Here is a 15830-nt window from a genome sequence, read left to right as displayed (position 1 = left end):
TGTTTTGATGTGAACGATTCATTTATATTAGCTAGCTCAGTTAAATTGTTGGGCTCATTTATTTGATTTATATCGGCCTTCAACTAAATGGCAATTTTAATGTAAAATTGGTATTTTTATTGCTACATGTAACTATCAATATTTGTTGCATAAGTTTATTCCATTTTTTATATATTTTTTCAATTATTCAATAGTATATAAGGTTTTCTTTTTCGTGATTTTGCTTTGCTTTTAAATTCAGTCAAAGATCACCTTGAATAAAATATAAAAATTAAAGTTTCTAAAACGTTAAAGGCCTAAAAAAGTTTCTAAAACAACAGCAAGTTGGAAAACTTCTAATGTACGGTTTATATAAATCACCCTGTATACGTACTTGATAATATCACTGATTATTTGTTTGGTCGTACATTTTATTCATTGATAAAGCCTTAAATCGTTGATTGAAAGAGTATATATATACACTTTCAATCAACGCTTAAATCAAGGCGCCCAAATCGAAACTAATTGGATATTCCATAAAAAGAAGGTCCTACAGTCTTCAAGATGTCAATAGGTGGTAATTCAATTAAAAGCAGAAAAAAGAAAATAAGCGAAAACGTTACATGGGATTTGATAAAATGCATTTGCTACATAAAGTGTTATAGAAAAAGTTTAGCATTTAACGAAATAACGAAATTTTCTGTAGAATTAGAAAACACGCATCAACAGCGACAACTAGTAAATTGCCCTGGGGGTTCGGTGTGTGCAGTTGTAAGAAAACAGAAAGTCGTTTTAGCTACCAAGCTTTCGGCAAATTATTGTATGCCCTCATCTTCTACATCCGAAAATTGCTCTTGTATCGGTCAAGAATTTATCTCCTAATAATTAACAAAACTCGGTTTCTACTTATATCTAAAATGTTGTTATGCATTGAGTAAATCAGAAGCATTTAAAATCAGCTCAGTATTTCCTTACAGTAATTCATTCTGGTAGTATTTTCAGCACTTTAAACTGAGAAAGGCTTTCACATAAATGAAATAAAAGACACCATTGATTTGATAATGTATTTTTACAAAAATAATGGCCCTTTATCACAAATCAAAAATCAATAGAATACGAATTTCATCAGGCATTTACCATCTAAGTGAAAAGTTGAGATGCATTTATTAATTCATCATCAGTCATTAAGCAAGTTCCAAAAAGTCTTGGAGCGGCATGCTTTAAATTCCCTCTAAAGTTTTGTAAATCCTACTCAGTTTTGCCGCTTTCAGCCAAAATTCTTTTACTAGGTCGGCTCCTTTTTCTCCGATCATTATCACGGGAGCATTCGTATTTCCACTTACTTGATTAGGCATTATACTTGCATCTATCACTCTCAAATTTTTTATTCCGTAAACCCTCAACTGGGGATCCACAACTGCATCCTTGTCCCAAATGGGGCCCATTTTTGCTGTGCCGACCGGATGATATATAGTTGCTGAGTAGAGTTTGATCATGCATTCGTAATAGTCATCAGAATGTCGGGTTAAATGTTCACATGGAGGATATTTGACAAATGTGCTTTGGTAGTTTTGGAATGCAGGAGTTTGACTTAGCGCAACTCCTATTCGGACACCTTCAATTAAAGTTTTCATATCGAATTCGTCGTCGAAGTAATTGGGGTATATCAGTGGGTAATCGGTAGGTTTTTTGCTCCGCAATTTTATAAAACCTTTGCTCCGAGGTCGTAAAAGCATAGGTATTACCCCCCATGCATCCTGTCCTTCTATGGGCTTAAAAACGGAATTGTAAAATTCATCGGAAAGGCCATGGGCTTTTTTTATTTGGGCTCCTTTATCTGAATGTGGCCCGCCGCTTACGAAGTGAAATTCAATATCTGGAAAATCATCAGATGCATTTGCATATTTTGTGTTCACAAATGCTAACCCCTCGACTCCTCCCATAATTGTTAGAGGACCTTTGCCCCATACAGCATATTGCATTAAGGACCCCACGGAATAAATTCGGTCCAACAGAATAGAGTCCGGCTTATTTATGGTGAAAACTAGTCCTCCTAAGGCAATATGATCTTGCAAATTATGCCCAACTTTTAAATCTTGAATTACTGGAATCTTCAAAAGTGCCAAGTCGCTACTTGGACCGACTCCACTCAACATCAAAAGCTGTGGACTGTTTACTGCTCCAGCCGATAGTATCACCTCTTTGGTAGCTCTCACTCTATGCAGCTTTCCATCTCTAATAAACTCGACTCCGAAAGCTACCTTGGAGATGGGATCTATTAGAACTCGGGTGACGTGACTTTTCATTGCTACATGAAGGTTTGGACGCAACCTGATCGGTCTTAGGAAACCTTTTCCAGTTGAACATCTGGATCCATGTCTAACTGTTCCTTGAGCCATCATGAACCCTGTCTGGTATTGGCCGTTGATGTCTCTGTTTTTGTAGCCAAGCTGTTTTCCTCCTTCGATAAAAGCAGCCACCTGAAATGATAGGAAATAACTTCAAGAAGTTCAGATGTTAGAAATGGCTGCAATTATTGTTCTTATAGTTTGGTAGCAGAAGAACACAATACTCCGTGTTGGTTCAAGAATGGTTACATTTATCTATTGACTTTTCCTTCATTAGACCAGTTATTTGCTTAAATTTTTGACAAAAAGTGGATTAGCAAAATTTCGTCGAACTTTGGGCGGTTTTTAAACTTCTCATTAGTACTATGTAGTAGGCCTGGATAACTCAATGACTTTTTAGGAGTTGACGCAGTGCTGCGCAAAGAACTAACCGTTGCTGGGAAAATGTTAATGAGTTTTTTACTTGTTTTTAGATTTATTTTTTAAAGGCCATTTATTAATAATATTTTTAACATTTCTTCAAAATTTCAGAATTTTCCAGTTTTAGCAAAGTTACTCTTGTTTTTAAATGCTTAATTTTCTAAAGATTCTCTTAAAAATACTGACAATCTTAAGGTATTTTTCGCGAAAAATTATGAAATACATTTTATTAGAACACACGCCTCCTTCGTCGCTTTGTAAAAATTATTTGGGACAAAATTCAAATAATTTTCCAACACATAACGAACTGAATAAGCGAAAGTTTATAATAAATTATTGGGAAAACTCGTGACTTGCATCACTCTGAAGACTGTAGAGTTTGTTTAAAAAATGCGTTTTTTTAGTTTTGACTGATTTTTTTTTGCTTTCTACTCAAAAACGCTCTATTTTGTAGAGTTTCACGAAAGCCATTAAGATTTTCTCAAAAACCGATCACAAAACTAAAAGTTTTAAATCAAAAGCGCAAAATACATTAGTTTCTGATTATTTTCTTTTTTCTTATTGTCAGCCAAAACTGACTAAATTAATTTTGCTAGAAAATTCGCCTGATTCATCGGTTTGCAGGGAACTTTAGAAAACCATTTTCAGCTTCGAATTGAGCRCATAAACCAAATAATTTTATTCAGTTTTCTACCGAAAGTATATACGATTAWCTTGAAAAAGTGGCCAGTGCAAAAGTKTACAAAAMATTTTTGAAAAATTTGCCACCCTCGYCGCTCTGAAGAGTTTTCAAGTTTCTTTAAAATCAATTTCAATTTACTCCAGATAAAACTGGACATTGTTTATCTCTTTAAGAGAATAACAGAATCKATTRTAGTACATTTTTCAGAGTGGCTAAGGTATTCACACAAAGCGAAAATGTGAATTGAACAGGGGACAACTTGTGGTCAATTGTTGTAAAATCATTCATCAGGGGCAAATGTTTGCTATAAAAAAATCAAATGATTGTTCAACATTTAAGGGTTTCATATCGGGGTAATTTTTTTGTGACTGTTGCTTTATTGTGTTTAGTAGTGGTATATTTAAATTATTTGCTTTTAAACCGTGTATCATTAAATGTCGCATTAATATTGTATACAAAAAACAATTGTGTAGATTTTTTCACTCGACATTCTAACTTGTCTTAGTAACTGCTTACCAAAGGAGTCCTAAATGGAGGTTCCGATACTGTAAGGTATCCGCCCTTGCTATGGAAATGTGTTTTAGCAAGATACGGGTTTTGGTTATCTTCGCTTTTCTTGAAATAATGCAAAGCGTCTTTCGAGCCCCATCCAGGATTGCCAAGGCTTTCCCAAATGTCGTAGTCTTTTTTGTTGCCTCGAAGATACAGCATGTAGTTGAGAACAGACGATCCTCCTATGACTTTACCTCTTGGCCAGTTACATCTACCATTGTTCATACCTAAGATAAAAAGGAGACTGTATGTTGAAAAATATTTAGGCTCGACGAGTTTTTTCATTCAAGTCCAGTGGATAAATGATAAATGCTTGCGTATAATTAGAAAGTCTTTGTTTGATGTCCTGTTTTAGACAGAAGTAACTCTAAAAACAATTTTTTAATTGCTGGTCGATGGAAAGTTTTAATTTAAATCACAGATTAAATTAATTTGAAGCACAAAACGATTAATTAGATAAATACATTTTCTTTTAAAATAACTGCTTGAAATTATAAAAGCATATCAAAATAGATGTCCCTAAAAATCACTAGTATTTAAGTCTTGGATGGGTTTTAAGCTATTAAATTAAAACTCTCAACTATTTGGAATGGTTTTAAACAATTAAAAAATAACTCAGTGAACGGCTCTAATTTGTTTCAAAATATCTGAATCTTAAATGTTTTCGACTKTCTCTACAGGGTCTAGTTGATCACAATTTCTCACCAGTTATAATAAAAATATAAGGTTTTAAAAAGTCTTATTTCAGTTGTTTCCAAAATGTTGTRACCTGTTAAACTTAATGATGGAAAATATTAGTAATTTGTAATAAAATATTTAACATCTTTTCGTGTTATTAGCGGTTTACACGGTGGCTAAATGAAAACGAAACAATCTTAAATTATCAAATAAAAAATAAAACGCTTGCACCCCGCAATTTCCATTTCCAGGAGAAAAAGTTTTAGCTGTCATCCCTTGGTCAGGGTTGAAAATTGACTTGTTCGACTGTTTTTTTATTGGAGACTCAAGGTCTCGAAATTGATGCTGTTTCGTTTACATTTAGCCGTCTTGTATAATTAATAGCGTTTTACCTAAGCAAGCTTGTCCTTGTGGTTCGCTTTTATATTGCCAATCCAGCTGCGATAATTGCAAATATCCAGCCATCAAAGGAACATCAGATATTTCCGTTTCATCGCCTCCTGCTTCTAGCAGTAGCACTTTCCACTGCTCGATTTCACTCAGTCTATTTGCCACAACAGCCCCTAAGAGCATTCACAGTCAGTTTATATTTACACTTAGGACCTGTTATAATTCGTATTTTATTCCTTCCACCTAGAAGTACAAACTCACCTGCTGATCCAGCTCCCACTACAATAAAGTCGTACTTGTCCAGAAGTTGATCTGTTGGAACATCTATAGGTCTAGCTTCAGGGTCTAATAATTCGTATTGAAAGTATGCCATAGCTGCCACTAAAGCTGGAATAATAATTCCTAGATTCGAACTTGTGGCAGCCCCTAATTCCAGTATTTCTGCCGTTATCCCGCTCATTACTACAAAGAATGAACAATTTTATATTTATTTTTGTCAATAGTACTTACATTCGGTTTTAGTTAAGGTTAACTGATTCACATTTTGGTAAAACACTATACATTTTACAATGGCTTTTTAAATTAGGAATAATGGACTGTATTCAGTGTAGTTGATGTATTCACAAACGCGCAGATTTTTCATCGAATGAAGCGATTAGTTTTTTCAGTAATTTAAAAGAAATTATTAAGAAGTATTTTATATAACGTTGATTAAAATAAAATTAAAATTTGTCCAAATATTTTGGCTATTCAGACATTTCTAATTAACAATTTTTTTTAAAAATCACCCACTTTTGGCACCCAACCAGAACATCTTGTGGTCAGTTCTTCACCGCCCACTTAAAACTAATAAGTAAAAAATCGATGGGTGTTATAACACATATCGGTTTGGCCATTTTCTTGCAAGATTTTTCTATTATACATTTCGGTCACATACATTTTTTTCGATCACTTTCTATTTCGCCAATTTATTATGGAAAATGAGTTGCGACGCTCCATTGTCCGCACGTATATACTTTGGTGGGCTATTTGTTGGTCAAATGGTCAATTGGGTGTCAAATCTTATATATTCTAGTGTTTTACATGGGAAGTGAACAATAATGTGCAAATTGCTCTATCGGCGTACATATAAAATTATTATTATCATTGCTAATTTCTTTTTTAATGAAAATTTGTACAAGCATTTCTACTTAGTTGTTTTATTTGCTAACTGAGTTGATCATGTGCGATTTAAACACGAACGTGAAACAATAAAATTAAAGTTTGAAACCAGAATGAAATCAAGAAAAATGGAATCAATAAAATACAGAAAATCTAAATTTGCATTAAGCACACCGCCACAAAAAAAAGTTTAATAACCGTAAAATTTGACAAACGCGCGCAGTTCAACTACAAATACTCAATACGCAACATTTGATAACCAAATCCACAAATCCATTTTAATGTTGAAATGATAAACATAACTGTCCTTTTATTTAAAATTATGGTGTTTGATAATCAAATCCACAAATCCATTTTGATGTTTAAATGATAAACCTAACTGTCCTTTTATTTAAAATTATGATGTTTTCAGAGGAAAATTCACTTAAAGTGAGATATAAGCTGATAGTGTGTAGAACCCTTCAGACAATATCTTCATTTATTTCTTTAGGAAGGAGTTTTATCTGTTTTAGTTGCCTCAAGGGAAAGTTATGGCCATCATATATTTAGGTCCCAAACTAACCTTAATTCTGACCAATTGAATTTCAGAATGCGCCATTTGCCAAGGAAATAAAAAATAAAGAGCACGAGCTTTAAGAACAAAGTTGTGTTTCTCATCTGACCACAAATTAAAGGAACACTTGAAGACGGCCATTATAGGTTTACTGAAAGTTTCTTTTGTTAAAAAACAATTTTTATTACACACGTTCAATGGTAACATTGGTTTCATAACTTTTTCTTTAAATCGAATTGAATGATATTTCGAAATTATATCCTTTCTATTTAAAATATTTTCCATAACTGTAAATAAGAATTTATATATTTAATTACGCCTATTAATGAAGATCTAATATTCTATCATTAATGATTAACCAGAAAGGGAATTCTGGTTTAAAAATCCTATGCATAAAGAAGTTGCCGTTAAAAATGCAAAGTGGACAGTTGAGAGCGATTACACTGTTAATGATTATTACGTAGTACCAAAAAGGCCAGCAGAGTTTGATAATTATTCAAGTGTCGTTGCTTTATTGTTCTACTTTATTGCCCCGTAAGCTCTTCGAAGCGCATACATTGTAATACGTTATTTTGCTATACGGGTGGCTTACGTGCAATCTTCCATGAATCGTGGAAGCTTTTCTTTCTTACAATTTTATTAATTTCACCTAAATACGCTACAGGTGCTTAGAAGGCAATTTAACACTTTTAAGCCAGCCGGCAAGTCGAAACCTTCAATAAATAATTGTTTTTTTTTATCTTATTAACATCAACTAAATTTCATTACTAATAAAACGTACTTTTACTTTTATAGTCAAAATTTCTTTGTTGTAGAAATAATATTCGTACGCCAGCTGTAAATTTTGTATTTGGCTCATTCATAATACAGGGTGTCCCGTAAGCTCATGATCAAAAGGGTACTGCAATATTCTTTGGACCAAAAGAAGACGATCTGACCTAACTTTTATTAACAAAAAATGTCATCAACCAAAAAAGGTGCATCAACCTAAAAAAAAACGAGTTGATTTCATCCTCCAACTAAAAAGTTCTAGTAGTTTTTGTACCACGACACTCAAGAATTCACCACTTGTCCAAAACGGCTGAACTCGATTGTTTCATCAAAATATGAGTTTTACATAAGAACAAATTCACAGCGAGTTTCACTAATAATTTTTTTGAAGAAATTTGACGATCAATAGCAGAGGAGCCAGATATTTTTTTGTTAATAAAAGTTAGATCAGATCGTCTTCTTTTGGTCCAAAGAATATCGCAGTACCCGTTTGATCATGAGCTTAGGGGACACCCTGTATAATTAATAAAGATAAATTCAAAATTGAGAAAGACCAGTTTTCTGGTCGTTTTTATTGAATTAAAAAATAGACATATTACATACAGCTTCTGAAAACTGTTAGTTGATTCGATATTTTATTTTTTAATCAGTTTAATAATAAAAGAAGCTATAAGTTCAAGTCAAATTCAATCTAGATTAAATAATCGATTGTACATTGAATTAATGCTTTTAAGAAGATATGGTATTGTTAATTTATCATTTGTTTGATTCATTCAGAATTCGTTTTGTACTGGGCCTTAATAAAGCTTCTTGTATACATATATTTAAAGTAAAAATGAAAAAATATTTCAGATCTCAATTTTTTTACTTCTGACGATTGATTATGTAAGTAATAATATTTCACCACTGCTTGTTTGCATTTTCTTAAAATTGAGCTATTTTGTCATTTGATTTCCTCAAATAAAAATAAATTGAAATAAATTATTATTTAATTGGTTTATTTGATTGGAGGTTTTTACCTTCTTATTGCTCAATCTTTTTTACTTCTTTTTATCAAAATATTAAGTGAATATTGAAGTAATAATTTTTTGTCAATTCAGTCGGTTTCCAAACTACTTATCACCAACTTACCTTATTTTTATAATACTCGAAATTAGTTTATTCAGCAAACACAGGTCAGTTTTTTTAACAGCACAGTTTTAGAATATTAATAAATCACTTTTTTGTCTTTGTAACTACATTTCCAAATGTAAATTTATCACATATTTTCGTCCAACCACTTCTATCACTTAATAATAATTATACATACTTATATGAAAAGACACGTATCGGAATCGTTAAAATTAAAACTGTACACTGACACAGTTTCATCCAATTTCATTAAATTAGCGACTACACTTAATATAAAAGTAAAAAAATTGCCAGTTTAGCCAAAATGAGACGAGCAACTGGAAAAGTGGCAGAGTCGAGACGGTGCACTTGAACTTGACTCATTCTAAGAACAAAAACCTATTGGAACTGATAAAAGAAGAAATGAAGAAATTACCTTTTACTATCTCAAAGATTGATGGTGGTCATGAACCGCTTTGAACAACGAATAGCAGTACTTTTATACTAGGGGTAAAGGAAAAGTAGCGATTCTCTGTTTTTTTTCCATATCCTCAATTATTCAGTAGATATTAATTTACTTATTACTATGAATATAATACATTTGAATTTGATAAAGTTTGGAGAAAAAAATTAATAATAGTAGTTACAATTTGGGAAAAGTACCTACACATATACCATCCGTATACTATAAATAAATCTTAACAATTCGGCTGAAGAAAATGTTAGCTTGAAGGTACTAATGGTATAATTTGGTAATGGCACCAAAAAATATTAAAATGAAAAAATTATAATACGTAGGAAAGATAAATTTAAAAAATATTAGAGGGGTTATTTTTATTAAATGCGGTTTTAATAACTGGGATGAATTTACAGGCGCAACAAGTCAATAGAACAAGTATAAAACTCCAACGACAACAAAAAAAGTAAATAGGAATATGTATGCTAATTTTATTTGTCTGTTATTTGCTTAAGCTTTATGCTAAATAATCTTAATAATATTCATAGCATTAATTGACTATGACCAGAGTATTACGAAGTTAAAATGTACGTAATCCTAATCGAATTAACACAAATGAAGCTATATGCAAAATTTTTAAGGGTAATAGAATTAAAATGCAAAGTTTACCTCTAAATCCATAACGAATTGCGTGAAATAAAAATCCAAACAGCATTGTTCTTCTAAGATTCTACAACTTTTAATTACAATTGGCAACAAAACTCAAATATAAATTTGTGCATGTTGTTATTAGTACCAATTTATGAATATTATGTACCAGGTACTCCTATATAATATTTCATAAAGAATTAATTATAATGAAAAATTCTATTGTTTGATCACATTCCGTCAATTAAAAGTTGCCAGTTTAGCATAATAATTACTAGTGATTATATTAAATACAGTTTTTTCAAAACACATGCTTAAATACTCAATATTTTTTTGTATAATGCGATTGTAGTTTACTAACTTATTGAGATAACATTATGTCGCAGTAAACTCCGTAGGAAAAAACAGCTTTTCTTAAATAATACCATCGACCTATGTTATTTGCCGTTGAATAATTTGCCTGAATTTGGATAAACCTCAATATTTAATGGAATATTCTATATGGATTAAATAATAAAATTAGTCAATGTTTTTGGGATTTTAAATGCAATTGAATCTGAAAGGAATGACTGATGATTGCAAATATATTACCAATATTGAACCAAGTACTTTTGTCCTTACTCCTGTATTATAGCTAATGTTTACAATTTTTATTGCAGATATAACAATCCTCTAACGATTTAGAAGATTGACTTTCTCTTGGCAATAGACGTTGAACAAACCTTATTTAGATTCATTGCTTAATAGGTATTTTTTATTCTAATAGGAATTTACTCGCGCAAAGATTTGTTGCGTTCAACATCTCATTTGGACCAGTTATATCTAATGATCGAAAGGTCTGATCTTTTAAAATGTCCGACAAAGAAACATAACATAGATTCTTCTGTCTACGAACGAAGAATTTCATGTCCTACGTGATTCTTCTCATATACTTGACATTATGTGAAAGTGCACCGAAGAAAGGAAACAGACCGGAATATAAATTACGTTTGAGTGGTTGTAGAGCATCTGCATTACTTTACGTCGGTTTTAGGAGAATTAGTATAAAACGGTGAAGAAAGATTGTGAAGTATCTTGAGAACGCCATTAAGATAGGTCTAAGCGCAAGGTTTACTGTTGTCTAGAAATAACTTCAGATAATTTGTCGCCGTAAACTAATAAATGATGAAAAGCTGAAGTTAATCAGTAATTAGAAGTTTTTAACCAAGTATTAATAAAGTTTGGTATACAATGTTTATAAAAAATCCTGGAATTGAAAAGGATTATTTTGATAAGAATTGTACCCTGTTTTCCAAATGTAGTACGAGGCTTCTGTGTCGTCTTCAGCAATTGATTGGATAATACACTTTGTCTCAGTTGAATTATTAAAGTATTTTAAACTTTAATTGAATATTAGCGGACAAAAATACTATCAACAACTAAGAGAAACAGAAACCAACATAATATGCGCAAATCGAAAAACAAGTTTACGTTTAGTAGTTTATTTAATGTGTAATTTAAACGCTAATAATGTTAAAATTGTGTGTTATTAAAAAGGCTTTCTTTTATAGAGGAAAATTTATTGTGCTTAGTTCAGCCTTTAATTAACTGATTAAATTTGCTTCTATAAATTATCCAAACCTTTAATATAAATCACCATTTTGTCTGGAGTTCAATTACATATTCCCAATTCATAATTGTAGAAATTTGTCTTCTTTTTTTCAGTGAACTGTTTTATTTGATTTAAAAATGTGTCCTTGTAATTTAAGGGTTGTTAAATATTATTCTCGTTGTATGCATTATTTTATTGATAATTTTACTTAATATAATTCGTTGATTTTTAGGAGGTTGTTGTGGATCCACAAAACGTGTCACAATAGTTGGAGGATGGTCTTGGGCATGGTGGCTGGTTACCGACGTTCAAAGACTTTCTTTGGAAGTGATGACACTAAATCCTCAATGTGAGAGCGTGGAAACAGCTCAAGGAGTTCCCCTCAGTGTTACAGGCGTTGCCCAGTGTAAAATAATGAAAGCTGATGAATTACTCCATACGGCCAGTGAACAGTTTTTGGGGAAAACTGTGAAGGAAATCAAAGCTACGATTTTGCAGACGTTAGAAGGCCATTTAAGAGCGATTTTAGGTATGTAAATAAATCGTATTTATTGCAAAATTTATTGACGCTCTTCCTTAACGTGATTCAATTATAAATATGTCACTCAATTATTTTTACGCAAAAATGTGAAAGAAAATTATTTCAGAATCAAACCCAAACTAAGTACTTTTAGGAAATTTTAAAAAAGTACACATTTTTTGAATCTGTACAACATAGCCTGCCCAACAAATTTTTAATTTGTTTTTATAATTTGCCGAATATGGTGTAATTCACTGTAAAATATACTTGGCGCAACGCGGATTTGGCAAAGGAAAATTAAAAAATCAGCTTTTTGGTTCATCAAAAAATGTAGTTAAAAAATAAACGATCTTTTGATTTGATTAAACTGTTTTCATCATTCCAGTGGTCGTTATGGTATGGCAAACTTCATAAATACGGTGTCCAAATTGTATTGACGAATGTGTTCCGTACTTCGAGAAAATTTTAGCAACATATATTTCTACACTAATTATTCGCCATTATGTCAACAGATTTTATTTTTAATACATTTTTGAAACCCTGGTCAATTCTTTATAGAAATTACGTCAAACATAATATTTTCTAGCTTTATCTTAGAAGTTTTACATGTTACATAAATAACTATTTTTTACTATACTAATTAATAATCAAACATTCGAAATTTCCAAGTTCATATTAGATGTATTACACAATTAAATAAAACCTAATTAAGTAAAAACTAAACTATTATCGGCAATGCATTAAAATTTACAATAATATTTTATTTGGTGGATGAATCGTACCCGTTTTTATATAATATTTATTCATATATTCTATAAAATTACCCTACACATATCAATTACAATAGCTATCTATAGATACCTCATTATTATACAAACATTTTACTTTTCTTTGCTATCTAGTCTGATTAGTCCTCATGACCTGCTGTTTGAAAAGTTTCTCCATTTTTTCTGAATTATGTTCTTGAACGTGGGCCCTTGTTCTAAAATAGATAAATTTTCATACCCGCAGCACGATATTATCACACAGAATTATCAGAAGAAATTTAATCGAGCAAACAAATAAATAAATACCATACCTTGACAATACCGTCAAACCTACTGCAACCGAACAGCTTAGCAGTGGCACCCAAACAACATACATTGCTGAGATTTTACTATACACATATCACAAACTAAGAGCTCCCAAATTTGTCAACTTTTTTGCTTAGCAAAGTCAAGCAACCAAACCAGTGCTATTTAGGAAAATTAAAATAAATTACTCTAATAACGTTCAAGGCTCAATCCAAAACACAACAAGATTAAAAGCTATGTGTAGAAGTAGGCAAGGTTCAAACTTTATCTATATGGCGATAATCATTTTGCAACTTGCATCTCTAAGCAAATCTATTTCCCCCTTTGAACTAAAGAAATGTATGTACTTCCTTCAACTTATTGAATATCTTATCAAACGAAAAAATATCGTCAAGTTTAATGCAATTTGTTATGAGTGCAGTTTTCTTCCATTAGTAGGCACCGAATCACTTGCGCCAGAAGTAGTTACAGGGTAATGTTTTTTTACGATCAGGATGGTTTATTATCAGAAAAGCTGTGTAATATTTAATAAATACCATAATATTGATGGCACTAAATTCACTTGAAATTGTTGCATAATACTTACTTCGGCTGGTTAAGTTGCACGACAGTACACAGAATAATATAAAGTACATTTTTTTTCTTAATTACATGTCTATTATTAGTTTGGCATACTCTGGTAATAAAACGTGCTTAATAGGTATGTTTAAAATTGGATTTTTGCAATTTTTTTAAATCAATTTTTTATTAGCGCATTGTTGAATAAATGGTTTATTAAATTATCTAACATATTTTATTTGGAATGTTTCTTTTTTACACCTCTGAGTTAGTCTAGAATTTGGTGATTTATTTCTGTTGGTTCAGTTGATTTTCCGAAAGATTCTTTTGCGCGATCTGAATCAAGATCAACTGGTCTTCTAACTTCCCTTTTTCAATTTTTCTAAACTATTTAAGTTGATTCTTAAGTCTGTATTTTTAAGCTAACATTGTAATAGTGCGATTTACAAAGTGGTTTCCCGAACTGAACTAGGTATTTATTCGCGGCGATATGATGATATGTATTTAATTAACTTCCTCATAGTGCCCATGAATTGCCCGCCGCATTAAGTGTGATTATTACGTGTTATTGACGTAATTAATTAAGAGTTTTTCGTAAATCATCTTTTTGCGCTTATCTCTCGTGACGTTAGCTTGACCTTAAATGGAGCAACTTGTAACGTTTTATTGATATCAGAACAATAAAAAATTAATTTAACATTATTATACGACGGTATTTAGTATTATTAAGATACAACCCTCGTCAGTTGACCTCTAATAGGATAAATTCGTTTTTAATATATAGTGATCATTTAATGAGGTTTGATTAGAACTTGTATGTGTAAAACTAAAAATAGTGTGTTTTAAGTACCACTTTGGAAATTACTGAGCTGTAGATTGTTTAACTTCTAATAGATACCTGCCTCATGGTAAAATAATGAAATATTATTTAATAATGAACATGTAAAATGAAATTAAAGAGGATCTAATAAATAAATTACAGGACGGAAACGTAACAAGTACAGGTTGGGGCAAATAAAAAGCAATTGTAAACCTTCAAAAAATAGATAGTTGGCAGTAAAAAATGTGCGTAAAAAATTATRGAACAACATTAAATGAAGGACAATTAGAATTTTGAGTCGATAGCCTTTTTCTGTAGGAAATAAAGATTATTTATATATATATAGAATTTTGAATTTATTATAAACGAATTGATCATGAAGTATGGATTTTATAATGCAACATTTTTCAAATTTAATCAGATAAGAGCGGCTATAGATTAGGTACAAATATTTTGTAGACATATGCAATTCTATATTGATGCAATAAATACTTAAATTATTAATATCAATTTAAAATTAGACATCAATGAGTATTGATTTCAAGTGTGCTGTGTTATACTGTACAAATTCATATTGAAATTAAATATCTGATAGGTAGTTCAAAGGTTCTTTAAGCAATGATATTCCGTGCTGATTCCCAGTTTCCTCATTTAATCAAATAGAATTTGCGTACTCAGGTTTTCCCCGGAATTATCTGTCTACTTTAAAATGCTCATGGTTCTTCTTATAATACGGCTGAGATTTTCAAACCTCCTCATTTGTGACTCTATTTAGGATATTAATAGGCTTCTTCTATGCACCCACATCGCGAATGCTTCATATTTTTAAGAAGTTTTGCATCCATTTATTCCCATCAAAAATTATAGTAGGTAGTGAAAACGTAACATTTCACTAAATGATGTTTTAAGTAGTACTTAGATCTTTACTACAAAAAACTTGATTCACTTTTATTTCTGAAGTTTGCTCACGCTTTTTCTAATCTTATTCTGATTTCCTTCCTCGGTCTATTCAGTTGTGCTCTTTTCCATTTACACAAAATAAATCTACCGATTTTCTACATTTGTAGATATGCATAGTTAGACTATCGGTTGTTGTTTTTTTTAATTATTAGATATTTCGTGTTTTTAGTGTTGAGTGATTATACGCATTTTTCATGGCAGTTTGTTAATATTTGTAGATCCTCTATACTTTTCAAGAAAGACACTGTGTCGTCTTTCTTCTTCGTTTTCCAAGGCTTCCTTGAGTATTTGTTTGTCCTATTATGATAATCTCTTATTGTAGGGTTGTCACTTGATTCTTTCATAGAAATAATTGATTCCGACAGATTAAAAATAGCACAAGCAACAATAAACATTATTTAGAAATTTAAAATGGTATGTGCAAAATAGATGAGGTGTTTCACTAAGAAAAACTAGGTTTTTCATTATTTTTTGCACATCCTGCATATTTTTAAATTAAACCACATCAAGTTGGAAACATCTAATTTGAACCACATCAAGTTGGACATAGTATTAGTAA

The 15830-nt window shown here is 31.2% G+C and overlaps 1 protein-coding gene and 1 long non-coding RNA gene across 5 annotated transcripts; both read right to left on the bottom strand.

Moving 5' to 3' along the window:
- Positions 1–1029: 1029 nt before the first annotated feature.
- LOC109544218 (glucose dehydrogenase [FAD, quinone]) lies at positions 1030–9919 on the bottom strand. 3 transcript variants are annotated; one of them, XM_019914286.2, is made up of 5 exons: positions 9771–9919; positions 5311–5511; positions 5052–5222; positions 3946–4208; positions 1030–2459 (listed from the first exon to the last, which is right to left on the bottom strand). In XM_019914286.2, the coding sequence occupies exons 1-5, from the start codon at positions 9814–9816 to the stop codon at positions 1200–1202; spliced, it is 1941 nt and encodes a 646-aa protein (XP_019769845.2). In that variant the 5' UTR covers positions 9817–9919; the 3' UTR covers positions 1030–1199. The 3 variants fall into 3 exon arrangements, with proteins under 3 accessions (XP_019769845.2, XP_048521729.1, XP_019769846.2); XM_048665772.1 differs by lacking the exon at positions 9771–9919 and adding an exon at positions 8666–9061; XM_019914287.2 differs by lacking the exon at positions 9771–9919 and adding an exon at positions 5842–5876.
- Positions 9920–12275: 2356 nt separating this feature from the next.
- Positions 12276–13618, bottom strand: LOC109544233. Of its 2 annotated transcripts, XR_002172554.2 has the most exons (3): positions 13520–13618; positions 12939–13094; positions 12276–12842 (listed from the first exon to the last, which is right to left on the bottom strand). It is a non-coding gene; the product is annotated as an uncharacterized LOC109544233 (long non-coding RNA). The 2 variants fall into 2 exon arrangements; XR_002172552.2 differs by lacking the exon at positions 13520–13618 and having other exon boundaries at positions 12939–13474.
- Positions 13619–15830: the final 2212 nt, after the last annotated feature.

This window comes from Dendroctonus ponderosae, unplaced genomic scaffold (genome assembly GCF_020466585.1).
Source record: "Dendroctonus ponderosae isolate FM_Combo_2020 unplaced genomic scaffold, Dpon_F_20191213v2 Dpon_F_20191213_4, whole genome shotgun sequence".
Taxonomy (NCBI): domain Eukaryota; kingdom Metazoa; phylum Arthropoda; class Insecta; order Coleoptera; family Curculionidae; genus Dendroctonus; species Dendroctonus ponderosae.
The sequence above is the reverse complement of the archived record's forward strand: the minus strand, read 5'-3'. Positions and strand labels throughout refer to the sequence as shown.

Bases quoted from the DNA above. Each gene is read 5' to 3' on its own strand.
- LOC109544218 (XM_019914286.2), bottom strand. From the start codon at position 9,816: ATGCTGTTTGGATTTTTATTTCACGCAATTCGTTATGGATTTAGAG. The intron at 5,223-5,310 runs GTGAGTTTGTAC...GAATGCTCTTAG, and splicing joins AGTGGGAGCTGGATCAGCAG to GGGCTGTTGTGGCAAATAGA. The intron at 2,460-3,945 runs GTAAGCAGTTAC...CTATCATTTCAG, and splicing joins CTCCATTTAGGACTCCTTTG to GTGGCTGCTTTTATCGAAGG.